Source organism: Selaginella moellendorffii, unplaced genomic scaffold (genome assembly GCF_000143415.4).
Source record: "Selaginella moellendorffii unplaced genomic scaffold, v1.0 SELMOscaffold_31, whole genome shotgun sequence".
Taxonomy (NCBI): Eukaryota; Viridiplantae; Streptophyta; class Lycopodiopsida; order Selaginellales; family Selaginellaceae; genus Selaginella; species Selaginella moellendorffii.
The window spans coordinates 1,086,950-1,109,891 of record NW_003314292.1 but is presented as its reverse complement, the minus strand read 5'-3'; the positions used below and the strand labels follow the sequence as shown (position 1 = coordinate 1,109,891).

The following is a 22,942-nucleotide window of genomic DNA, read 5'->3' as shown; positions in this document are numbered from 1 at the left end:
AATCCCTTGGTAAAGCCGATAGTCGACTTGTCAACTCACTGGCTGATATCATCCATCAATACCACTGTGGAAGCCCTCTCCAAACCGTCTCCTTCACGCATTGATGTTATTTCAAAGATTTTCGTTATCAAGATCAAGTAGTAAGTGATTCCATTTATGGAAAAAGGCCATCTTTGGCTTTTGTAGGTGAATAGCGGAGTATACACGATGCAATTCGTGGCAGATCTTCTTCTTGAGGCTGTCCGTAATCGATCTCTGCCAGGCGAGGTGCGTGTGCCGCAAGTGGCGACGAACAATCGACGATCCCAGATTCCGCAAATGGTACGCACGCCACCGCTGCATCCCTCACTTCTGCCTCACGGATGCCTCTTCGTCAAGCTGGTTGAGAATTCCCCGCGCAGCGAGTGGCGCCTCTTCCAGACGCTGCCGGTGGGCGTGAGGATCGCCAGCAGCGACACCGGCTTGCTGTGCATGGCCAAGTTTTCGTACTTATCCTCCATCTTTGTCTGGCGCTACAGCGATCTCAACTCCTTCCTTTGAAAGTTCCTTTGCCGCCAGTTCTCAGCAGCTTAACTCACATGGTGGTGTACAGCCGCGAAAGGGATCGATTGTTCTGTTTTGCACCCTCGTTATACATCTACGACTCGGCTCGAGGCGAGTGGTCCAGGCACGAAGAATGCCTAGGAAGACCTGAATATATCAGAGCGCAGAAGGTCTTCTATCCGGTGCTGGATCACGGTAAGGTGGTGACGTATTGCACGAATCCCCAGACGTTTGCAATATACAACCTGTGGGAGGGCTCCTGGAGAGCTTTTCACGTTGATGCCAATGGGTTGGAGCTGGAATTTTATAGGTGGTGCTACCTTCAGCTGGATCGGGACCAGCTTTTGATGGTGAGCAATACCTATGAGGGACTGATCATCTTTGAGAGACAGGGAGAAGAGTGGGTCACGCCGTGACAAGGAGTTTCATGATCTGTCGTTGATGGACAACTTGGCATGCGATGGGAAGGACAGTATATGGCTGGTGGCCAGGTCGTGTATTGTGCACTATGGAGTCGATTCCAGGAAGTGGCTCTCCTGTTAAATTCTTGTTTTCACTCCTAGGATTTCTCGAGCTTCTCTGCAGCTAGAGCATGCCTTGAAACCATGACAAGATCCGGCCCACAACCTTCTTGCACGTGTGAGAAGAACTTCAAGAGAGACAGAATGCCATCTTCACAACTTCCATATCATTTAAAAGGATTGAGTGATGGAGTGAGAGGTTAAGAGTTTTGTTTTCTATTATGATGCTGAATCGTACTTAATCTCTCCATTGTTATTACTCATCTCATCTTTATAGTCAAACTCAAAAGCTCCAATGCCGCGCAGCCGTCAAGCCAGAAAACAGTATTTAATCTTCATTGGAAACACATATTTTGTTTATGGTGACCCCAAAGGGTGAACCTTTATTTCTCCATGATGAAAAAGGAGAACTTGGCAAGAAATGCAATTATTGTGGAGACGAGACAAGCGGATATTAGCTTGATTTGTAAAAGTCTTACGTTGATCACATGTAATTTGTCAAAGAAGCTCATGTTTTACTTGTTAGCTAAGAAATATTCTGAGCTCCTGCTGCTACCTGTGGAGTGTCTCTAATGGATTCTAGAGGACTAAAGGTTCTTGTCCTCAGCTTGGTCGCAATTGGCCATTTCCCCAATTGGGAGAATTCTCGCTCATCTCCTAAAATAATGCATCCCTGTGTGTCTGGCACTGTTCTTGAGCACTGTTCTTGAGCATCCATGCTGCCAAGCAGGCTACAATTGTTTGTGTTCACTCATTGTTTCTTCTACTGGTGGTCTTGCAAAAGAAATGATGAAGAGATATGTTGAGTCATGTCAAGTTGAGCTATGATCAAAGTATTTGTAGTCATTTGTTTTCAGTTGTATATGTATTTATTTGTTCTTGGTAAGACAATTTGATTCACTATTTTTTTATAGAAAACTTGCACAATTTATCAAATGCATCGACAGAATTAGGTGTTGCATTTTATATAAATCAAGGAATAAATGCTCATCAATTCATCAATCAATTTTCTAATGGCAGCTTCAGTGGTGTCTTCCCTCATTCTATGCTCCTTTCTGGTGCAAGTTAGTGTGGGTTTGCTTGTACAATATGGCTCCACCACTGTTGGGAATGGCAACTTCATCTCATTGAGCAGCACTGGTTCTTCCCCTACAGTTGACATTGAAGGTTATGGGAATCTTTTATGTTCTCCAGCATAGGGTTGTGGCCGTGAACGACTATCCGGAAATGGATGGAGGCTTCTTGCGCGAGTTGAAGCTCTTCCAATTTGCCGCCAGGATCATCAGCGATCCCTTCCACTATATTGAATTTGACTGTTCCCATCAAGAGAATAGAAAAGAAACTTCATAACTTGCAAAGACAGTACTTGCATTGCCATAGAAAATCTTTCTCGACAAGAAGATCATTGTCTCACAAAAAAAATTCCACCCGGTGACCAAGCAAGCAAAGTTAGTACCTGTACTCTTCAATCAAAAACGATGCTTACCGAACTGGTGCTGGCTTTTGTTCTTAAGCTGCACGAGCTTTTTTCACGATCAAGTCGCTGCCGCTGGGAAGACTCCTCTTCATTCCACAGCGCCTGCTGCGTGTCGTCGTCTCGATCTTGCTACTGCTGCTGCAATGCTTCACGATCCAGGGATGTGCAAGCACACGGTCCAGCGTTACCCTCTTGCTCGGTTCGACAGCTAACATCCCCCAGAGAAGATCCTCCGCCTGGTCTGAGCCAAAACCAGTTGGAAATGCTCCCGCTCTCAAGAAATCGATTTCCATTCTCGATTTGTGACCTTTCAACAGCTCGTACGCAATGACTCCCAAACCCCACACATCAATGGCTGCCGTGTAGAAGTTCTGTGATTCTCCCTTGCGGCCCTTCCTCGCCATCACCTCTGGTGCCATATACTTTTCCGTGCCACAGTACTTTGACATCTCCCTGTGCAGGTCTGTGGCTATCCCGAAGTCTCCAATCAGAACATCGTGCACACCAGTGGCATTGAGCTTGACAAGAATGTTCTCCGGCTTGAGATCCCGGTGGATAATTCCCCTGGAGTGGATCTCCTTGAGCGTTTCAGCCAGCTTCTTGATGGTCTTCGCTGCATCCTCCTCCCTCATCGGCCCGCAGTTGATCAATCCCTCGCATAGGTTTGGGCCGCACAGCTCCATGACGATGGTGCCATAGCACTTGGCACCATCTCTCTCCCGGACAAAGCCCTTGAAGGAGACGACCCCAGGGCAGGCATGAAGCTTGGACATGAGCCGAGCTTCTCTCTCGGCATCACTCCCCGATCGAAACAACTTTCCAGCATATGTGTTGCGGCCATTATGGATCATGAAAACCTGCCCTTGCCCTCCACATCCCAGCCGCTTGCCCCTCATGTAAAACTTGAGAAGCTCACTACAGTCATCCTCGCTCAACTCACCGGTGTCACGCGCCATCGCTCCCAGACCTTCTTGCTGAATGGAAGACCTAGCTTCTTCAAAACGGGTTTATATCGACGGCTGGGATGATGTTTGATGGACGGTGGCGATTTCATGGGACAAGGCCAAGTAGTGACGCTAGTGTCTTCTCGCCCAAAACATTGGACTCTATCTGTTTGGAGATAAGCCATCCGGATGAGGTGGGAGGATACTACCACTACACCAGCTGCGCTTCACCATGGAAAAACCTGAGTTATACGAGGCAGTGACAAAAATTTCTCTAAGTTCTGCTATAAACTAAGTCGTCACAAAACGTTTGGTCTTATGAGCTCGATGCTTTCAAAGACGAGTTATATGTTCCTGGATTGCTGTGTTGAATCATGTGTTGGATTATTAAACTTGTTGCCACAGGCCGTTGGCGGTGGCCTGTGGTGAGCTCTTCCCTGATTTTTGTTCTAGTCGCTTTGTTTCCTTTCCTGGTCTCAGAGTGCCGAATTTTGTGAATCTCATTCATCGCAATGCAGGTCCTTTCGATCGATCATCCTCATGATAGCTACGACGAGAGAACGAAGGATAGATCCTCAAAACTTTATCGTGCTTCGCAGCAAGCGCATTGATGTCGATCATCACTTCACTCTGCTTCTTGTCGAGAAAATTTTGTCAAGAAAGCCTTCAGCCTTCCACCTTTGCGGGCTCTTCGTCTCGAGTAGATGGGAAACTCTTTCCCTTGTGGGATCTGCACGAAATAGTTCCTACATTGTCATTAAGCTTTTCGTCTAAGCCAAAAACTAAAAAGTTCAAACGGGAAGAACTCACCAATGCCCCCAGCGCTCTGGCAGCGACGCGAGCTCCTTCTCCATCCTACTCGCCATTTCCTGGCGGATCTGGCGCTGCAGCTCCCTTGTCCCAGCCATGGTCGATTGCGCGTGCTGATTCGTCCGAATTTCGCAGCCAGTGGCAGGGATCGTCCCATGTCACGCCGTGGCGCGTCTTGGGGAACGATATCCTCGGCACGGCAGGATCGAATTGCCGCAATGCGCGATCTGGAAGAGAAGAGAGTGCGCGCGGCAAAACACCATAAAGCCCTTGCTTGGCAAGCATATTCCTGGAACCTTTCAAGCTAGCAAAATGGCGGGATGCTTAGAACCCTAGTAGGGTTTTGGGATTTCGATGGAGGAGCGGGTTGTGGAGATTATGGCTTCTCGCGGAATGCGGCCTAAGGCGCAGGGGCTTTCTTCTTGCCTGCGCGAGCAGATCGGAGCGTCACAGTTGCCGGTAGACTTGTGCGCCGAGAAATGCTTTGCGCAGCTCCTCGCTGCCGATTTCAATCTCGTCACCGATGCTGTGCTTCCTCCAGGGGTCCAGGCGATGCACAAAGTGGAGCTAGCGGGCCCTTTCGTTCTACAAGTAAGTGAAAGTTTTTCTATATTTTTTTTTATCGACGGGAGCATGGCACACAGGTAGATGAAACGGTGGACATTTGCTGCGGCCTCAAGGATCGCTACCAGGAAAGAAATGCTGGAATTGGAAGTCGATGCTTGAAGCTATCCATGACCGACGGTGCTCAACGAGTTTTTGGCATTGAGTATCGTCCTATCCCACAGCTCAAAGTCTTACAACCAGCTGGTTTGAAGGTACACGTTCAAGAAATCCTTTAAAGTCTTTTCCATGATTTTTCTTTCTCCCAACCGCAGATTTGCGTAAGGAATGTCTGCATCCGGAGAGGGATGTTTCTTCTTGTCCCGGAAATTGTTACTGTTCTAGGAGGTGTTGTCCAAGAGCTTGAAGAGGCTCGACAGAGAGTGGTACATCAAGTAAACAAACCTCCTCGGGGAAACAGGTAAAGTTTTCTTCTTCGTGTACTAGTTAAGGATATTTGCAGGCACCCGCGTGGTACTACTCCACCATCGTTGGAAGAGCAACTTACACAAGCTGCCTGGCCCCGAACTCCTGACGTCCAAGAAAACAATGGTGCTGCAGCCAATCCTGGAAGTGAGCAGCAACCTTCTTCGACTGTTCGTGATCATCCATATACAGGTCTAACTTTTGCACAGTGACTGTGTTTGCCTTCTTTCTTTCGTTCTTCTATCCTTGTATTTTGATTTTCTGTCTCTACTTTTTTGTCTTCAGGAAGGCAAGCACCTGTTTCTATAGAAGATTTTTCTCGCGGTTCATATTCCTACAGTGAACAAACACCAAGTAAACACAAAGAAGGCCTTTCAGGTTTTCTCTCCCTGCCTAATGCTTTTGATGTTCACCTCCAGGACAGGACGAAACTACGCATCGGACCTTGTCTGGCACACCTTCCGAGACTTCTATCGGCCTGGGAACTTCGCGTATTCGTATGCTTTCCCTCCAATCCAATGAAACCAGGAGTAGAAGACAACTGCGCAGTAAGTTTTATGATCTTCAGATTTTCGTGACATATGCCCGTCCATTTTTCAGCCGCAGACAGCCTGGAGTCCCCTCCCTTTACGTATCTGGCGGTTCTACAGAGGCGGTTTATGGAGTCCGGTGTAGTTCAATCAGGCCGAGTTAAGGTAACAAAAGAAAAGAAAAAAGAAAGCACGATTCGTTTTCTGGATACAGTGTTTCCTTACAGCCGTGAAAGAGTTCCTTTTCAAGGATCGCAATGCATACCGGCTGGCGATATACATCGAAGATGGGAGCCTTTTAACAGAAGCTTTAGTGAACCACGAGGTAAAGCTTCAATTCTGTTTAGTCAAGACTACGGTCTCCGATTTTCCAGCTGGTTGAGAGGATGATCGGACACTCCCCTTTGGAAGTAAGTGCCGCTATAGCGAGCAACGAACACGCGCGAATGAAATCAAAGATGAGAGAACTTCAAGCTTTTCTCAAGAGATACCAGGTATTATTGTTTTTCTTCTTGTACTTTTGACTGGTTATTTTCTTCAGGGATACATGAACATAGAATTTGGGGACATCGTGAGGGTTGTGGCCGTGAACGACCTACATGCATCTGGAGATGGATGGACCCTTCTCGCCCGAGTTGAGGCCCAAAGCTCAAGTAGTATGGAGATGGACTTGTTTAATATTAATTAGAAGATATTATTATTATATCACTCTAATAAATAGTATTAATGTCCTTAAATCTAAATGATGAAATTAATTTGGCATTCAATAAACTATAATTAAAATTTTTAAACACAGTTGAATTTTATACATAATTTTTTCCATTAAAACTAATTAAGTGTTCAAAGTTTGATTCTAGGAATAACATTTAAAAAATATTATATATTATGTTTGCTATCACAAAGTAAATCATTATAATACATAAGAATTACTTTAAATAAAAATGCAAATGAATTGAATTTGACATTGGGCTGCCTACAAGTGGAACAAGAATGGCATTATAACTCCTATTATCATCCCCTTGCAAAGTATAAAATAAATGATTTAGAGTTAATTTATTTTCCCAATTTTATGATATGTAATTTGTTTAATATTAAGTGCTCTAGCAAGTTAGATTGCAAATTTATAAAATTTGACATGACATTTAATAGGTTGATCCTCCAAAAATTATGAATATGTAACATTTAAAACCACTTTATACAAGGGAGTAGGAATAAATGGCATTATTTACAGATTCACCGATGCCTCTTCCTAATATTCTTCTAGATTCCAACCCTTCTACTAGAGAACCTTAATTTTTTTTCATCATTATGAGAGGAAGGGATGATGTGAAGTCCAAGTATACAATTATAATGCCATATACTAATATTAATATAGTGGGATTTTGATAGTTGTTGAATTGATTTCAATCTAGATTATTTGCTCATGTATAAAATCTAAGGTTTTTGGGCTAATTGATATGCACATTTTTGTATTCCATTTTTATATTCTATGCACTCACACTAGAAATTAAATTAAATATTTTTTAATTAAGATTATAATTAAAATTATTCCTCCACATTAATTTTATAAATTGTAATATTAATTTTCTGGTATCATATAAATATTATGCAATTTAGGAAAAATATATAATTTTTTTATATATTATTATTATTATTATTATTATTATTATTATTATTATTATTATTATAAGTAAATGACCATCTAATATATGAAAGCTTTAAAAACCTAATATTCTATTAATAATTACTACAGGTTCGGTATTACTATAGTAACTAGCAAAAACAACTCATAATATATTGTTAGAATTATCCAATTGTATCCCCATTATCAACATCTTAGTAGCACATTTTACAAAATTGAGCTATAAATTCAAATATTTAGATAGGTTTTTAAATAATCATAAAAGTCATCAAACAACACATGTCAACCTTTTATAGCACTTATTGAGTATACATAACATTATTAAAATTCATTTTTCAAGAACATTTTTCCAGGGTACTTAACCATTAGCAAAAATTACAAAAACTCTAACGTAGTTATAAACTAAAACAAATGCTTAATGACAACATTTCATGTTGTGCTGTTGTGCAATCCCTACCCTCCATTTGATAATGGTCCAGATCAGATAATAGTGGTTAAAAGAGTCAAACTTTCATGCTTTGCTTGTATACATATTTAGGGTTCGTCACCGTCATCGCTGCACCATGGATTTGATTTCGTGGGTGAAGGCGGAGCTCCCTGTCCGGATGGAGCACTTGTGCATTAGAATTGGGGATGACGAGCGAACTGGGCTCGTCGTCCTCGACGAAGTCAACGGATTCTGCACCGTTGGTCACGGAAATCTGGTCAGTAGAGGAATCCACTCTCTCGCTCGACTTTCTTATTGATCTATGCAGGCTCCTCGGGCCCCAGATGCTCAAGTGGAGCGCATGGTCGACGAGACCGTGAGGATCGCCAGAGAATTTCGATCCAGGCACTTGCCTGTTCTCGCGTTTCTGGATTGCCACGACCCAAACAAGCCGGAGAATCCGTATCCCCCGCATTGCCTTGTGGGCTCTGGAGAGGAAGAACTCGTCCCAGGTCGGTGCCCTCGAAAAATCTCGTCGATTTCGATCGCTATCTAGTGATTCTTCGCTTGGATCAGACCTTAAGTGGCTCGAGGACGATGACGAGGTTGTGCTCGTGCGAAAGGATTGCATTAATGGATTTGTGGGAGCGATGAGACCAGATGGATCCAACACGGTCGTGGACTGGATCAACGCAAACAAGATTCAACGGGTAAGGAAAAATTCTTTCTTTGTCCAAGAAGAAAGGCTTGCATTAAAATTCTTCCAGATCTTGGTGGTGGGGGTTTGCACGGACATTTGTGTGCTAGATTTCGTGGCGACGATGACCTCGGTCAGGAACCACGGGATCTCGCCACCGCTGGAAGAAATCGTGGTCTACGCTCAAGGATGCTCCACCTATGATTTGCCTCTGGCAGTTGCGAAGGAAATTGGCGCTGTGGCGCATCCACAAGTATGAAACATTCCCTCAAATATCCTACCGTGATTGATTTGGTGAATTGATGCGCAGGATCTCGCGCACCATATGGGATTATATCTCACTGCCGCACGCGGGGCGAAGATCGTCGACAGCGTCCAGTTCGCGGCAGAGATCCATCCAAATGGCGTCAAGAAGGTGTAAAGCCGCTTTTTTTCCAGCTATTCCAACCCTCCTAGTCTAGACAGTATTCACTCACACCTACAACTTGCAAAGGAAGTTCTTGCATTGTTGAAATTTTTCACTTCCCTCAGTTGATAAATGGATATTGAAAAGCATAGTGTTGTAAGTTAGGATTCTTGAGCTTAGAGGAGTTGCTAGAGGTCATCTTGAGTGGAGCTATGTGCTCCCCTTCTCCTTCAACCTTCCCTTCGAGCTCGTTTGGATTGCTCGAGCTTTTCAGAAGTTGAATCTCGTGCATTACAACCGTAGTTTTCATCGTGCCTGTGCAAGACCATCTTCGACCAATGCCATCATCTTCCAGCACAACACCACAGCGCTGCTTGAGGGCCCTCTTGACAAGCTGGGGAGGCTCTTCTCCAATCTTCAGCTCGGTATCAAACCACGACAGTTTCCACGTTAACCATCTTGGGCAAGATGCCGAAGATTCAAGCTCGTAAGAGCAATTTGGCACCGACGTCGCCGCGGTGGTGGTGGCAGCTTGTCTGCCGTGAAGAGGAGGCGGAACGACGATGTGGTGTTCAAGCACCAGGCTACCAAGTAGGTGAAGCGTTTCATCAACGATACGATCAGGAGTGATTTCCATCGCAAGTTCTTGAACAAGTACATAAAGTAGGCGAGGAACTACCTTGGATGTAAGCTCGCTGTGGAGAACGAGAGTAAGATTGTACCACTTGGAAGCGATGTATTTTGCTCTGCAATTTTGCAGAGTTTCTTTAGCGAAATCGCTGTGTTCTTGTCAGTCTTGTATACCCAACGAACGCGCAAGGTTTCGCCAGCCTAGCACGGGATTGGGATTGTACTTGGCTCGCAGTCGGTCTTCCAAGTGAAAGCACTGCTGCAAGAAATCTTTGCACATTCTGATGCGTCCGCTGGTACTGGTGGCTTTCGCGATTGATTGCTGTTCGATTCCTGCATGTCTGGAAAGCACGCAAAGTTTGTGGCCAGCAAGATTTACGTACGTGGCTGTAAGCATTTCTCCCATAGCACGCGCCTTTGATAACCTCTGCGGCTGGAAAGCGAGGATCTTCTTAGAGTCCGGGGAAGGCCGTCTATGGCGTATGATCAACAAGGCCTGGTATTTGCTGTTGCTATGGAAGGCGGATCAATCAAGCTGTTTGACGTACGATCTTCTCGACTGAAGTAAGGTTTGTGTAACTATATGAGATAAGAAGCTGGAAATCAGGAACTTGATTTACGTGATCAAGCAAGTACCTCGAAGGCTTCAGGGACGAAGGGTGTATACACTGCTTCCAATTCTTTCTTCTGGACTGCTTGAAAGTCCTGCAGAGTGAGAAAGAAAATAAATCACAGCATGAACGGAGAAACAAAATTCTGTACAGCTGCTTACATCCTTCAACCAAGTTCCCAAATTATTCAAACGCATTGGCCGCATCCGCTCCAAAAAATCCACACGCCTCCCACCAAGAATACCAGCTAAAGAAGAAGCGGATGAGATTGCTAAATGACCAAGACACTTACCCAGCCTGAACATCCGCAGGATTGTAGCCCGGCTCCATTGTTGGATCCAGGCGCTTTTTATCCGCCGCCATTACCCAAAAGGGTATGGAGGACGGCCCCAGACGAAGAACCCTAATTTCAGGGTTTTAGGGTATTTAATCAATAGCCCTAACCCAACAGATGGCGATGGAGGCAGTGATGGTCGAGCCGGCCCAGGATATGACTAGTTGTGTGGTGTGCTTGGCAGAGATAGGGAGAGTGCAGGAGCGCGTTGTGGTGATTTTCCATGCAGCTTACCCGGACGTAAGAGATACGCAACTGTATTCTGTACATCTCGAACTTCTCAAGTTACGCCGATATCGACTCATGGATCACATTCGAGCATCTCTGGAGCTGTCAACGTGCGGTACGCCACAAGCTTTGGAGCTCGCATTCAGAAAGTAAGAATATGTGCGTTGTACTTTTTAAAAAGACGCGGTTCTTTTGCAGCATGAATTACGAGCTGCGGGCTCTGGTGGGAACATCAGATTGCTGGGTATGTGGTAATCTCTCTTCCTGTCTGATTACTTCTGTTTCTGTGAATGTTTGGTTTGGTTTTGGTTATAGGATTGGTGTGCCCAAACCAGGTCCTTGGTGGTGGTGCTTGGAGACGCACATGTGTATGTGTTTGGCGAGGCCCTTGCATCGGTGATACTGTGCCGAAGTGGGAAGGACGAGAGGCTGACCCGTCCAAGTTCTCTCTACCGTCTCAAAAATGCTAGTCCCCCTCAAAGCAGCAGTCTACCTTTCTACTACCCTTTTGTTGAAATTTGTTATTCTGGAAGCTTGTGCACGCAGGAGCGGCTGACTACAGCAGACTCCTATCTTATTGTTGCATCAAGACACCTAGAGTGTCACATGGATAGCGATTATACTAGCGTTTTCACCACTCGGATTGACGCACTTGTGAGTATTCTATAGTTTCGATCCGCAAACCAGCTTGTAACGCGCGAACTAGTACAGGGCCTCGAGGAAGCTTGCTGCCAGATTGCCGATGTAGGGACCGATGAATGCAGGACATTCGCAGTAGTTCCCGTTGGAGAGCTGCTGCGACAGAAAGTGGCCTCTGGAATGACTCAAGAGGTGAGTGGACAGCTACACAGTGCCGCAGAGGACAAAGAGGAAGGCCCAATCGATATATATTCCGATCCTCCCGATGAATCTGAGTCTGAAGACGAAGAAGAGATGGTAGAGTTATATGGTGTTAGACCCCATGGTTTGCGCCCCCTAGGTACGTACAGTAAACTAGTTATAGCTATATAACGATATTACTGTTCTCAGTCAATGGGAACCCTCAAGTACCCAAACCCGTTACCTCTTGCGAGCCCCGACGTCCCAGGGACCCCTGCATAAGGCTGATGGACCTCAAGGTAATAATGCTTTAAATTTACCTCTCTTCTTTTTTTTGTTTTCCCGAATAGATATAGTGGCTTTTGATCAGGGAAAGGACCTCAAGCTTGTTTGTAAAGTCAGCTCTTGCAAGTTTGTGATTAAACGTGGGGACATACTAGAGTGGTTTGTGGACGGAAAGAATGATGCTATCGTAATTCCTGTTGGAGGTCAGATACACCAGGGTAAGGCAAAGGGGTGTTTAGAGCTTTTGACTTTTCTTTTTTCGGAAATACGTTTTGCTACTACTGGTTCGAGGTTTACTGCCTTGGAGATCATGTAACTGTCTTTCCTTATTTTTGAACTTTTGAATTGACTTTTGTTGGTTGGTTAAGAGAATCACACCACATGTTAATTGATATTTGGTTGGTATAATTTGTTTCAGCTAAACTCGACCTGAAAGGTAAGGTGTCAAGGGAGTGTGGCTTTCATTAAAGTTGCAAATCTTAGTTTCTGTTTATGAGGGCATAAACTTGTAGGGAAGTGTAATAGATTGTAAGTAACCAAAAGAAATGATTTAAAAGACAATCTATAAAAATTCAAATATAGAAGAAAAGAGCCCATGATTACTTTTTTTTCCAATCGGTTAAAGGTTTTGGGATGTTTAAAGTTAAATGTCCTTGGATTTGAATAGTACTAAACTTTGATGACCTCCCAAATCTAATTATTTTAAATAATGTATTTTTCTTAAAATGCATAGTATTTGCAATTTTAAAAACAGTAATAACATTTTATAAAAATGGTTTTAAAAATTTTTTGTGGAGGAATAATTTTAACTATAATCTTAATTAAAATAATGTTTTCTTTAATTTCTTATTTTTATATGAAACTAAACAAAGTTAATGTATTTTACATTATTAGGAACAAGACCTTTGGATAGTGCTTGTGTGATCCCCTTCCTCGTCATGCAGAGCTATGCTGGAGTGGCTGCTTGGAACCAGTGGCATGTAGAGGATTGAGCCACAAGAAGAAGAGTGAATCTTTCATTGGAAATGGAGCTTGATCCAAGGAGAGGCAGGTGAGGACAATCCATCCTTGACTGACTTTAAAGCAATGATGTAGGAGACAATCACAGATCCTCCACGCTCTTCTGGGTGATGCCTGTTGAGGATAAGAGAACAATCAAGACCGCCAATCATATTGCTAGATCTAGCCTTGGAACATTTAAAATTCGTATAAGCTGCTAAATTATATGTACACCTGTGAGATTAAAACTTTACGATTACCCATTAGCAAGATCATCGTCAAGAGCGTCCTGACCGACTTGGACCTCACCACACACCCCGTCTTCTTCCGGAAACGCATCCAAATGAACCGTGGCTCCACTCTTTCGCTGCTGGGGCAGGCTCTTGTAGTTGAAGACTTTCTCTAGAACGTCCTTGAGGCTCGAGCAAAGAATAAGCTCCATCCCGTCCACCTTGACTCCTTTAGCACCCTGTGGGACGATGCATTTCTTGAAACCCAGCTTGGATGCCTCAAACAGTCGCCTTTCGAGTTGAGCTACCTGCATGGACGGAATTTCCAGCATTGAAAAGTGAGAAACCACGTAACAACTTACAAAGCGCAGCTCTCCCCCGAGTCCTAGCTCACCAACGAAGACTGTGTCCCGAGGAACCGGCCTTTCTATATAGCTGCAAGCAAGACGAAGCTCGTGAGTTGGTATGCCCAGCTAGTCGAGAGAAAGTACCTGCTGGCAATAGCGACGGCAACAGCAATATCTGTGGCGGGCTCTTCCAAACGAAAGCCTCCAACGACATTAACAAAAATATCCTAGACCAGTCTTTCAGCATAAGAACTTTTGCTATCACAAAGTACAGAACGCACCTGTCTTGCAAGTCTCAAGCGCGCTTGTTTGAGTAAGACCTGGCATCACAGCGTCAAGCCTCACAAAAGTGGAGAATATTTATGGAGTGACTTACGGCAACAATCAGATTGAATCGAGATGGATCCACTCCAGTGAACGTTCTTTTACTTGGCAGTGAAGTGGCAGGAGAGCATAAGGCCTGCAAAACGCGCGTTTATGCCGGAGAAAACTTTAGCTTTTGATCGTTGTCAGATACGCTTCTCGGTTTTAAAGTCAGATCACGGCAAGTCAGAAAAACTGTTCTTGGCAGTCCAGCTCACTCGAAACTCGGGAAATTCCAAAGAATCTACCACCGGTCTCTCGTTGAACCTGGAAAGCTAGAGCAGCCAGACAACGCTCAGATTTGGCTAAAAGTATCATCATCCAACGTAAATCCTAGAAGTCGCTTACCTGGATTTCAACCAGCAGCGGCCGAGATCCTTCCAAAGCCACCCCAACGGTGGCTGATGCATTACTGTCCTCCCCAGTTCTATCAGAAAGAAACATCAAACTGGGATTTTCTACCGCTCGTAAACCGTTGTCGACCATCTCAAACACGCCGACCTGTAATAAAGATAAAACAGCGAGATTCAATTTAAAAGCAAATGCTGGAAGACAGTCACCTCTTTCGTAGAACCGAAGCGATTTTTTAGTGATCTTAGAAGCCGCTGAGACAAAAGACGGTCTCCCTAGAGACAAGAAATATATGGCAACCTCAAACGAACAAAGATAAAAACCTCTTACCTCCAAGTGAAGACAAACATCAACCATGTGCTCCAATGTACGTGGCCCCGCTATTTCTCCAGATTTCGTTACATGCCCAATCTTTATATCGCCAATAGTTATGGTCTATCAGGTAGAAATTCCAGCATACATACCCACCAGAAAAATGGCAGTGTTTGTCTTCTTCGCTACCCGTAGCAAAGCCGAAGTGCATTCTCTGACCTGAAAAACTCTTACTTGGTATAAGCAAGAGATTAAATAAATGCTCAGGCTTTTTCGCGTACCTGAGAAATACTTCCTGCACTTCCAGAAGCATCTGGTAGATAGACTGTCTGGATAGAATCTAGCACAACAGCACGCGGAACAATTTCTTGAATCCACGTAAGAACAACCTGCAAGACCCACCATGTCATAAAAGTTGAAAGCTCGACACAGCTTACATCAAGATCTGTAGCAGACAGGATAAAAATCTCGTTGGACTCAATTTTTAGCCGCTCCGCTCTGTTTCCGATTTGCTCAACGCTCTACAATGAACAAAAAGCAAGACTTGATGTTTAAAGATCCGACTTTGAAATTTATTACCTCCTCCCCAGAGATGTAGAGGACCGGAGCTGCTTCATCGGCCCCAACTGAGACAATCTCCGCCAACTGGGATACTTCTGTTAAAATACATGCATTCGAGCGAGACAAAAAAAATTCCAGCACAAACCTGCAAGAGCAACGTGCTTTTGCCAACTCCAGGATCACCACTGACGAGAATCAGAGAGCCTGCAAATATATGGAGGATGTAAGCATAAGAAAAGACTGAATGATAGGGTAATTCAATCAACCTGGAACAAGACCTCCTCCAAGAACTCTGGCTATCTCCGAGCCCGTCTTCCCAGGCCTGTGGAAGAATCCATTAAGAAACTTCCAAAACCAGCTAGAAAGGAGTGAAACTTACAGTGACAGCCGCCAATGCAAGTGGTTTTTCGACGCTGTGATCTCGGCCAAGCGTTGAGGCTTGAGCTCGGCCTTGGCTCCCAAGTAAGGCCTATTCATCCTCTTTCCAAACTCTACAATCCCACCATTGGCACTGGCTCTATCGGCCAATCCCACTCCTTCCACTGCCCTCGCCCCAGCTCCTCCTCCTCCTCCACTGCTCCCACTACTCACTACATTTGTAAACTCCTTCAAGCTATTGGCCTGCCGACACTGGTTGCAAAATCCATGCCACTTCGCGTGAATCGTCCCACAATTCTCGCAAACGAAGCCGTGCTTGATCTTGGCCGATGTCGCATAAGCTCGCCTCTCCGCGAATGCCTGGTTATCCCGCCAGGAGAATCCAGCGTTCGCTTGCCGGACGAAGCTCCCGCGCCTCAAAAACCGGCGATTGACGCAAGAATCGAGCAATCCTACTCTACTCCAACCTACAAACGAAGAATGCCGCGAGGAAATCCGATGCCGCCAGCAGTAGCGGAGAGAAGACGAGGACGCATTCTTCATCCCTCCGATCGATTTTCTCCCCAAAAACCCTAAACGGTAAAATATCTCTCCCAGGAGAATATGCTTTTGATCGGACGGCTGACACATAAACCCTCCCCCATACCCTGAGGGTTTAGGGTTCTTCCGGTGCTGCGTGTTCTCTTCCAAGGCGGCTTGCAGCGCATCCCAGGCGGCAGCGCGTCCAGCTAGGGTTAGCTTTTCTCTGTCCAGCGCTAGGGTTCTACCGCGCATCCCTTGCAGGAAATCCCTTCCAATGCAGGCAATGCAGGCGCTCCGGCGAAGAGTCGGCCATGGCGGCAGCGGTAGCAGCGTCTATCTCCTCTCCGGCGCTGCCCGTGCCTTCCAGACGAGCGCCAGTCGCGAATTTCCACTGCCATCGTCGACTCCAGCGGTGCCAAAGAGGGTCAGCCAGCCTCCAACGGATAATCGCACCAGGCAGCCGCCGCCACCTCCGCCGCCAGTCGATTCCGAGAGCAGCAACGCCGAGGCCAAGCCGCCGGGACGAGCATCGTCCGTGGCTCCGGTGGCGCCGATCGAGAAGCAATCGACTTGCGCAAAGCCTCCCACCATGTCCCCGGGATTCACTGGAGCTTTGGGACTTAACTTTCCGGGGACACAGATTCCTGGGCTTCCAGGAACTCCGCGGCCAAAGCCAGGAACCCCAAGACCCTACGATCCGACCAAGCAGAAGTCCAAAGTCATGGAGTGGCTCACTCCTCCTCCAGCGCCAACCGAGCTCCTCCAGCGCGTCCACTATAAGATGTCTGAGACTTGCTTCACTACCATTTACTTTGGAGATCTCTCGAAGTGGCATGTCGATGGCAAGTATGATGCTGTGGTACGTACCATTCTTTTTTCTCTCCTTCTCCTTTTGATGTTTTTATGTGGTTTTGTTATAGATTGCTCCCGGCAACAAGAGGCTCAACACCGGACCTGCTGTGAATGCCGGTATGAAAGCGAAAGCTTTGTTTTCCTCTCGTAACTTGGTTTCTTCTTGGTCCAGTTTTGTTTAAAGCTGCTGGATCGAGACTTTTGGACGCTACTCAGAGGCTGCCCGATGTTGCTCCGCAAGGCATCAAGGCCGAGGTTGGAGATGCTATCAGCACCAGGTCTGCTAGTTTTTCTTTTCAAGCGAACTTGACAGGCATAGATGTCTTGCAGAGCTTTCAACTTGCCTGTAGCTCGTGTCATCCACACTGTTGGACCAGTCTATAAGAAAGACGAGACGACCAACGTGAGAGAGTCGGATCCTTACCTTGAGAAAGCCTACAAGTAACTATCTCTCCTCTTCAATATTATCTTGCTGGATGTGACCAAATGTCTTTGTTTCCAGGGCTGCTCTTCTCGTCGCCAGGAGAGAAAACTTGAAGTACTTGGCGTTTCCTCCACTTTCGTGCCGAATCTATGGGTATGTTTATAGAGTTTCAAGGCGTTTTTAGCTTAAGAAAACTTGCTACTGCAGATACCCCTACTCGGAAGGAGCAGAGGTAGCTTTGAGAACGTTGAAGGCAAACTGTGAAGGTTTCCTACAGGTAGATATCTCTTTTATACTCCTTATGAGAAGAAGCTGGCTTATCTTATGCCTCTCACAGATCGATATAGTCATCCGGAACATAGAGGGATACGAAGCCTTCATCGACGAAGCAAACAAGGTGCTACACATCATCAAAGAAAAGAAGATTATCATGGCTCCTTCGGCGACTACTCCAGCTCCAGCACCCAGTCCCGAGCCTGCTCCTGCTGTCAACCGTGCAATCGCCCCCGGTGGTGTCACTCCAGCAGTGAAGTCCTTCATTCCCACAAGTGGTCCATCAGCAGTCTCGTCGGCAGAGGCACCAGAACCGGAAACCAGCGAGCCTCTGCCTGCTTGACGACGACGACGAGAAGAGATCTCACAGGAGCAGCGAAGACAAAGTCGCCAAGCTACGAATGAATATACACACAACTTGTATTTTCTTTCATCTTCTAGCCACTTTAGGATGAAGTTGGAAGCCGATGTGAATTCCTTCACTCTTTTAACTCGGGAGAGCTTCTCTAGCACGAACAGTTTTATTGCGTTGGATGAAGAAAGGAAAGTTTTCGACTTAGCTTGAAACGCTCGCGGGTTGCTTGAAATCGAAGAAGGGGAACTGCTTTGCGTTGTTCCAATTCTCCAGGTGGAGCTCCGAAGTGGCGCCTTGGTCGGCAAACCACACCAAGTTTCCATCGTCTACTCTAACCATTTGAGCTGGTAACGAGCCTGGGAGTGCTGGTCTTTCGAGAACTCTGTGAAGAACATGAGCTTTTCCAGAGCCCAAGGCCACAAACGCAACCTGTAGAGAAGAAAAAAAAAAAAGAAAGAAAGAAATCTGGAAGATCTCCTCGTCACCACTTACATGCTCGGCAGCGTTGATGCATGGAAGTGTCATTGTGATTCGTTTCGATGGAGGCTTTGGAGAGTTGGATATTGGAAGCACCCATAGCTTTTCTTCAGCTAGCGATGGACGATTTGGAAATAGCGAGGCGACATGGCCATCTGGACCAAGTCCCAAGAGTACCTGTGAAATATCATCTTGAATTTAGCTGAGAAGGAGAGCAGCGAAAGAGCGAACTTACAAAGTCGAAGCGTGGGAACTTCTTGGCGGTTTTCGTTGTGATCACTTTCTTCCTCACAAGCTCCCTGTCCAGGCCATTTCCATTGAAGAACTAAAGAACAAAAGATAGAGAAACGACCTTAGCTTTGACTCGTATGCATGGGCCGCAGCCTTTTCATCGTGGAAATTCTGGATTGCATGAATTTGTTCGTGAGGAATTGGCACCTTGGACAAAAACTCGTCCTGTAGAAAAATAAAATCAGAGAGGAAAAAAAAACGTGCAAAAAAGCACACAATTCATTCACCTTGGCGAGCTTGTAATTACTATCTTCGTGGTTCAAAGGGACCACTCGTTCGTCCACCCAGAAAACATGCCATTTGTCCCAAGCAATGCTGTGAAAAACGGGGCCTTCCGCGAGAAATCGCAAAGCCTGGATGCAAGAAAATCATTCACAACAAAATTAAAAACGAAAAACGAAGAAGATGAAGAGGAAACTTTCAGTTACCTTCACTATGGAACCACCCGAGAGCACGAAAGTGAACTTACCTCGCTGCTTGATAGCCTCATTCGAAACTTGGACGATATACTCGGCCAGCGCCGAAGAAACTTCTTCCACATCGTCAAATCGAAAAAACGTTGCTTGCGATGGCCCATCTGGATACTGAAAGAGATGCCGGGGCGAGTGATCGATCTTCTCGTCGTCTTTTTCTTCCTTCTTCTTTTGCATCAAAACTGCCGAGTTTCCGTTGGTAGCAGCAGCAGCTCTGGAACATCTTAAAAGAGTAGCGCTCCTGTTCTTACAGTGATTATGAAGCGCTGGAAGAAGGTCCATCGTTGCCGCTCCCAAACTTTGATGAGAGCCCTGCGAGAGAAAGAAAAAGGCAATAGTTGATTTGATCGGAGAAGCTCCACCTACATTGAGATTTGTGGACGGTAACCGAGCTGATAGGATCGAAATGCGTGAAGAAGCCATGCTTGAATCGGTCGATAACTCTTACCGCTCGGCGAGACCTAGACACTGGCCCTAACAATCATTGGGTTTGAATTTTGATTGCATATTCCAATCAGCATGAAAAGTGGTGTAGTTTTCTTTGTTTTTCTTTTGTGGGTTATATTGCTCTTCTTTGAGAAGGGAGCAATGTTTTCAGCAGTGATGTTAGTGATTCTCTGAATTATACTCTTGCTTATGAATCTCCTCTAGGAGAGAAGATCAGCGCAAGGAGGATCAATATTTTAGAAGGAACAAGTGCAACAACAAGATTAACAAGAAGATGTAAAACAGGATATAAATACATAAAGAAAGTGGATAACATTTCATTTTTATTTTTATTTTGGTACAAAAAAAGACACTCATAGATTGGACTTCGTTCTTTTCTCACCACAATGTTGTCCATATAGGAATGGAGTATGTCAATTTTTCCAGACCATTGAGGTTTTCAAGGGAGAGAGGCAGTAAACAGCAACTTTGGCAGTTGGTAGTGACATAATGCAGCAATTGTTCCATCATCAGTCTGGTGATAATTTTAAAATTGCTGCTCAGGAGACCATCATGACAAGAAACTACTTGTTTTGGAGGAAACTAGCACATCCTAAAGCTTCACAAAGAAACACTTCTATAGGGATAATCACCAGGATTCTTACAATGATTTGGGAGAGTTATAGCGATACTTATAGAGAAGAGACTGCAAAGATGTCATAGCCTGATTCTCCAAAGTCAGATGCAGTAGAGCAAGACAAGGATCGTGTTTGCTGCAAAGTTCCTGTCTTTTGACAGCATAAGTGCTGAATCTGGTGGTGTCAAGTTTTTCGTTCTTGTTTTGATTGTTGGTATCAATTTATACTTCCATTGACTCAAGTTAAGCTCACTTGACAACTTTCCCATGAGGCTGTGCTAAGGGAGCTATGAAACCTCTCATAACTCTGTGAGACAAAGGATGCCAATGTCAACAGTTCATTGCATACAAAACAAAGAACAAGTGATTTTTGTTTCTAGAGATCCAAGAAAGAAAAGGTGCCAGGGGGAGAGGAAGGCCTATAGAGCCTACAACAAGGAGAATTCCTGACTCAATCAATTCTCTCACAATGCAGTTGGATGTGTCAAAGAAAAATCCTCCTCTTTTTTTCGTGGATGATCCAGAATAAAAGCAAAGAAAGAGCTCTTAGGATGATAGTGTGAGATTTGTAAGACATGTTCTGGATTAAGAAGATAGATAATGAAAAAAAAAAATACAAGAGAGATGATAAGATACTCTTCTTAAACTCAACTTTTCTTTGAGCAAGGATTTATATTGCGAAAAAAAAATGAAAAGAATAAATATAGAATATTACACCAAGTTTAAGAAATTTTATAAATTATAAATATGTTTATAATTTATTAACATCATGATGATAGTATTTCTAGAATATCCTAAGATATATCTGGAATATCCACTACCACTTACAAAGTTGCTTAAGCAAATCAATATATAAGTAGTGAGCTTTTGTGATCCATATGTCTACTTTACCTCATCTTCTGCTAGTTAAAACAAATATACTAACATTCGACAATGTGTTTAGGTGAGCCTCATTAGGCTTGTCAAAAGCAACTAGATATAAAATTAGCTCGCTGGCAATATGGTAGTAAGATAGTAATATAAACACATCTATTATAGTCACTGTATATAACGATTTTATTTTATATAGCTTTATTATGATTTAATGATCAGCCTCAAAGTCTTTTACAAGACCCATGGAAAACATGATATCCGGGTATCTGTGGTTAGATTCTCAGTTTGAACCTTTTCTTCTTTAGACCAAAGATAATTCAACTTGCAGCCAAAGTGGAAGGCCTGGAAAAAAAACGTGGTTAAGATCATAGGTGAATTTTTTATCTTTGTTTGCTCATGTCAGCCTCTTTCTCATCCTCATAATCTCACGATGCTCACGACTTAGTGCGGATTTATCTAAGGTGGCGGTAGAGCTCTTCTGGCAGATGAATCTCCTAGTGTTCTTCCATGATCAAGCGTGCTTCCCCGAGCCACTCTGGGAGTGTAAAGTCCACCAGTTCCAGATGGGTCCAGCTTTACTTTGCTCAGCCAAGGTGGGTATCTTGTAGCCCAAGAACAGTCCAAAACTTAAGATTGGATCCAAAATACCTAAAGCGTTGCAACAATATGGTTCAGTAAAAAAACTGCTACCATGATATAGAAGAATGCCCTGCCTCCCAATTCTGACGATAGACGACGCCATTCATTTCATAGATCTGAGAAGGAAAACTGCTCAAAATCAAAATCAGTAGATGAACAAAAACATGTTTTAGAAAAAAAAAAATGCAACAAAATAGCCTGAGCCTTGGTTTTATACTCTTGCTCTTTTAAATAGACCTAACAAGAGATTTCAATTGGTTTATGAGCAGTAATGATTTTATGGTTCAATCAGTTCAATAACTCTAAAACCTACAACAATATCCCCCAGTTGCATGCTCGGAGTGCGCCGGCCCTCCACGGACGCTCGCTTGCGAGGTGAAGGCGAGAGACCGACCTCCTGGCGACCAGCCGCTTGAGCGCGAGGTCCGATACGATGCTCCACGAGTCCCCGGAGCGTGATCAAGCTCGCCGCTGTGCACGATGCAAGATGCGGCGGACATCCAGCAATACCTGGGGCGAGCCCCGGGGAGAAATCCTGGTGGGCGGCGGCGGCAAGGATCTGAAAGCACTAGGCCGAAAGGTGGTTGTGAACGCTGGCCTTCTCTTCTCAAGATGATTCCTTCGTCAGAGACTCGGGGATATGTAATGGAATGCTCTAGACTCTGGATCTTCTTAGTTCAATATTTTATCTAGCGGGGAATCCGGAACATCAAGGTAGATTCTGCGTATTCTACGATGCAGCACACTAACACTCAGGCCAGTCTATTTCGGACGTGCCTTGTGCTGTGCGCACAAAGTCGGAGACGTGTTCCTTGGGCGATACATTGCTGCGTAGAATATACCTGAGCTTGTCGAGCGGCTCACACTTCGATAGCAGGGTGACTGTGTGAGACACCTGACGAAGCCAGTCCTTGTCTTGGAGGTCGTTTCCCACACCTCTCGGTATCTGGAGACGGCGAAGAAGAATCTTGCCTGAGTTGAAGCCCTCCGGCAGCACGGCAAACCAGCCAGAGACATCCTCGTCATCAAGCAACTCTCTGTACAACACAAGCACGGTTTAGCCAATGCCAGTTTGTGTGATTTTTGTTTACCCGTTTGCATCGATAGCCAAACGCCTCAGAAACTTCTCCACAGGTGACGGAATGCGCGCTGCAAAACCCAGGGGAGACTCTAGTGCCAATTTACACTCTTGAGAAAGAGTGGAGGTTGATTCCTCATCCCGAAGC

General features: G+C 45.0%; 6 protein-coding genes across 6 annotated transcripts; 3 read left to right on the top strand and 3 right to left on the bottom strand.

The window, feature by feature from the left end:
* Positions 1 to 2,573: 2,573 nt before the first annotated feature.
* On the bottom strand, positions 2,574 to 3,497 carry LOC9649549 (calcium-dependent protein kinase 23). Its single transcript, XM_024681457.1, has one exon. The coding sequence runs from the start codon at positions 3,495 to 3,497 to the stop codon at positions 2,574 to 2,576; it is 924 nt and encodes a 307-aa protein (XP_024537225.1).
* Positions 3,498 to 4,649: 1,152 nt separating this feature from the next.
* On the top strand, positions 4,650 to 6,557 carry LOC9649548 (recQ-mediated genome instability protein 1). Its single transcript, XM_024681563.1, has 10 exons — positions 4,650 to 4,886; positions 4,940 to 5,113; positions 5,174 to 5,319; positions 5,362 to 5,516; positions 5,610 to 5,678; positions 5,744 to 5,872; positions 5,925 to 6,019; positions 6,069 to 6,179; positions 6,229 to 6,348; positions 6,396 to 6,557. Exons 1-10 carry the CDS (start codon positions 4,650 to 4,652, stop codon positions 6,540 to 6,542), a joined length of 1,383 nt encoding a protein of 460 aa, XP_024537331.1. The 3' UTR covers positions 6,543 to 6,557.
* Positions 6,558 to 8,018: 1,461 nt separating this feature from the next.
* Positions 8,019 to 9,175, top strand: LOC9649176 (nicotinamidase 1). The gene is made up of 5 exons (XM_002976662.2): positions 8,019 to 8,200; positions 8,252 to 8,435; positions 8,500 to 8,633; positions 8,691 to 8,873; positions 8,931 to 9,175. Exons 1-5 carry the CDS (start codon positions 8,060 to 8,062, stop codon positions 9,039 to 9,041), a joined length of 753 nt encoding a protein of 250 aa, XP_002976708.1. The 5' UTR covers positions 8,019 to 8,059; the 3' UTR covers positions 9,042 to 9,175.
* Positions 9,176 to 13,116: 3,941 nt separating this feature from the next.
* LOC9649546 (DNA repair protein RadA) lies at positions 13,117 to 16,029 on the bottom strand. Its single transcript, XM_024681653.1, has 15 exons — positions 15,476 to 16,029; positions 15,363 to 15,418; positions 15,242 to 15,300; positions 15,115 to 15,180; positions 14,973 to 15,056; positions 14,817 to 14,924; positions 14,692 to 14,754; positions 14,554 to 14,634; positions 14,433 to 14,498; positions 14,221 to 14,373; positions 13,886 to 13,969; positions 13,791 to 13,829; positions 13,654 to 13,736; positions 13,525 to 13,597; positions 13,117 to 13,470 (listed from the first exon to the last, which is right to left on the bottom strand). Exons 1-15 carry the CDS (start codon positions 16,015 to 16,017, stop codon positions 13,189 to 13,191), a joined length of 1,839 nt encoding a protein of 612 aa, XP_024537421.1. The 5' UTR covers positions 16,018 to 16,029; the 3' UTR covers positions 13,117 to 13,188.
* Positions 16,030 to 16,138: 109 nt separating this feature from the next.
* On the top strand, positions 16,139 to 18,057 carry LOC9649174. The gene is made up of 7 exons (XM_002976660.2): positions 16,139 to 16,855; positions 16,917 to 16,965; positions 17,021 to 17,126; positions 17,179 to 17,289; positions 17,351 to 17,425; positions 17,480 to 17,549; positions 17,610 to 18,057. Exons 1-7 carry the CDS (start codon positions 16,271 to 16,273, stop codon positions 17,886 to 17,888), a joined length of 1,275 nt encoding a protein of 424 aa, XP_002976706.1. The 5' UTR covers positions 16,139 to 16,270; the 3' UTR covers positions 17,889 to 18,057.
* On the bottom strand, positions 17,942 to 19,619 carry LOC9649173 (probable 6-phosphogluconolactonase 1). Its single transcript, XM_002976516.2, has 7 exons — positions 19,508 to 19,619; positions 19,097 to 19,453; positions 18,896 to 19,021; positions 18,730 to 18,833; positions 18,613 to 18,676; positions 18,393 to 18,554; positions 17,942 to 18,329 (listed from the first exon to the last, which is right to left on the bottom strand). Exons 1-7 carry the CDS (start codon positions 19,562 to 19,564, stop codon positions 18,102 to 18,104), a joined length of 1,098 nt encoding a protein of 365 aa, XP_002976562.2. The 5' UTR covers positions 19,565 to 19,619; the 3' UTR covers positions 17,942 to 18,101.
* Positions 19,620 to 22,942: the final 3,323 nt, after the last annotated feature.

Bases quoted from the DNA above. Each gene is read 5' to 3' on its own strand.
- LOC9649549 (XM_024681457.1), bottom strand. From the start codon at position 3,497: ATGGCGCGTGACACCGGTGAGTTGAGCGAGGATGACTGTAGTGAGCTT.
- LOC9649548 (XM_024681563.1), top strand. From the start codon at position 4,650: ATGGAGGAGCGGGTTGTGGAGATTATGGCTTCTCGCGGAATGCGGCCT. The intron at 5,517-5,609 runs GTCTAACTTTTG...TTTTGTCTTCAG, and splicing joins TCGTGATCATCCATATACAG to GAAGGCAAGCACCTGTTTCT. The intron at 6,020-6,068 runs GTAACAAAAGAA...TTCTGGATACAG, and splicing joins TTCAATCAGGCCGAGTTAAG to TGTTTCCTTACAGCCGTGAA.
- LOC9649176 (XM_002976662.2), top strand. From the start codon at position 8,060: ATGGATTTGATTTCGTGGGTGAAGGCGGAGCTCCCTGTCCGGATGGAG. The intron at 8,634-8,690 runs GTAAGGAAAAAT...AAATTCTTCCAG, and splicing joins ACGCAAACAAGATTCAACGG to ATCTTGGTGGTGGGGGTTTG. The intron at 8,874-8,930 runs GTATGAAACATT...ATTGATGCGCAG, and splicing joins GCGCTGTGGCGCATCCACAA to GATCTCGCGCACCATATGGG.
- LOC9649546 (XM_024681653.1), bottom strand. From the start codon at position 16,017: ATGAAGAATGCGTCCTCGTCTTCTCTCCGCTACTGCTGGCGGCATCGG. The intron at 14,499-14,553 runs GTAAGAGGTTTT...TCTTGTCTCTAG, and splicing joins ATGTTTGTCTTCACTTGGAG to GGAGACCGTCTTTTGTCTCA. The intron at 13,830-13,885 runs GTAAGTCACTCC...CTGTGATGCCAG, and splicing joins GATTCAATCTGATTGTTGCC to GTCTTACTCAAACAAGCGCG.
- LOC9649174 (XM_002976660.2), top strand. From the start codon at position 16,271: ATGCAGGCAATGCAGGCGCTCCGGCGAAGAGTCGGCCATGGCGGCAGC. The intron at 16,856-16,916 runs GTACGTACCATT...GTTTTGTTATAG, and splicing joins ATGGCAAGTATGATGCTGTG to ATTGCTCCCGGCAACAAGAG. The intron at 17,426-17,479 runs GTATGTTTATAG...TTGCTACTGCAG, and splicing joins CTTTCGTGCCGAATCTATGG to ATACCCCTACTCGGAAGGAG.
- LOC9649173 (XM_002976516.2), bottom strand. From the start codon at position 19,564: ATGGCTTCTTCACGCATTTCGATCCTATCAGCTCGGTTACCGTCCACA. The intron at 19,454-19,507 runs GTAGGTGGAGCT...TTTCTCTCGCAG, and splicing joins TACCGTCCACAAATCTCAAT to GGCTCTCATCAAAGTTTGGG. The intron at 19,022-19,096 runs GTAACTGAAAGT...TCTTGCATCCAG, and splicing joins CGGGTGGTTCCATAGTGAAG to GCTTTGCGATTTCTCGCGGA.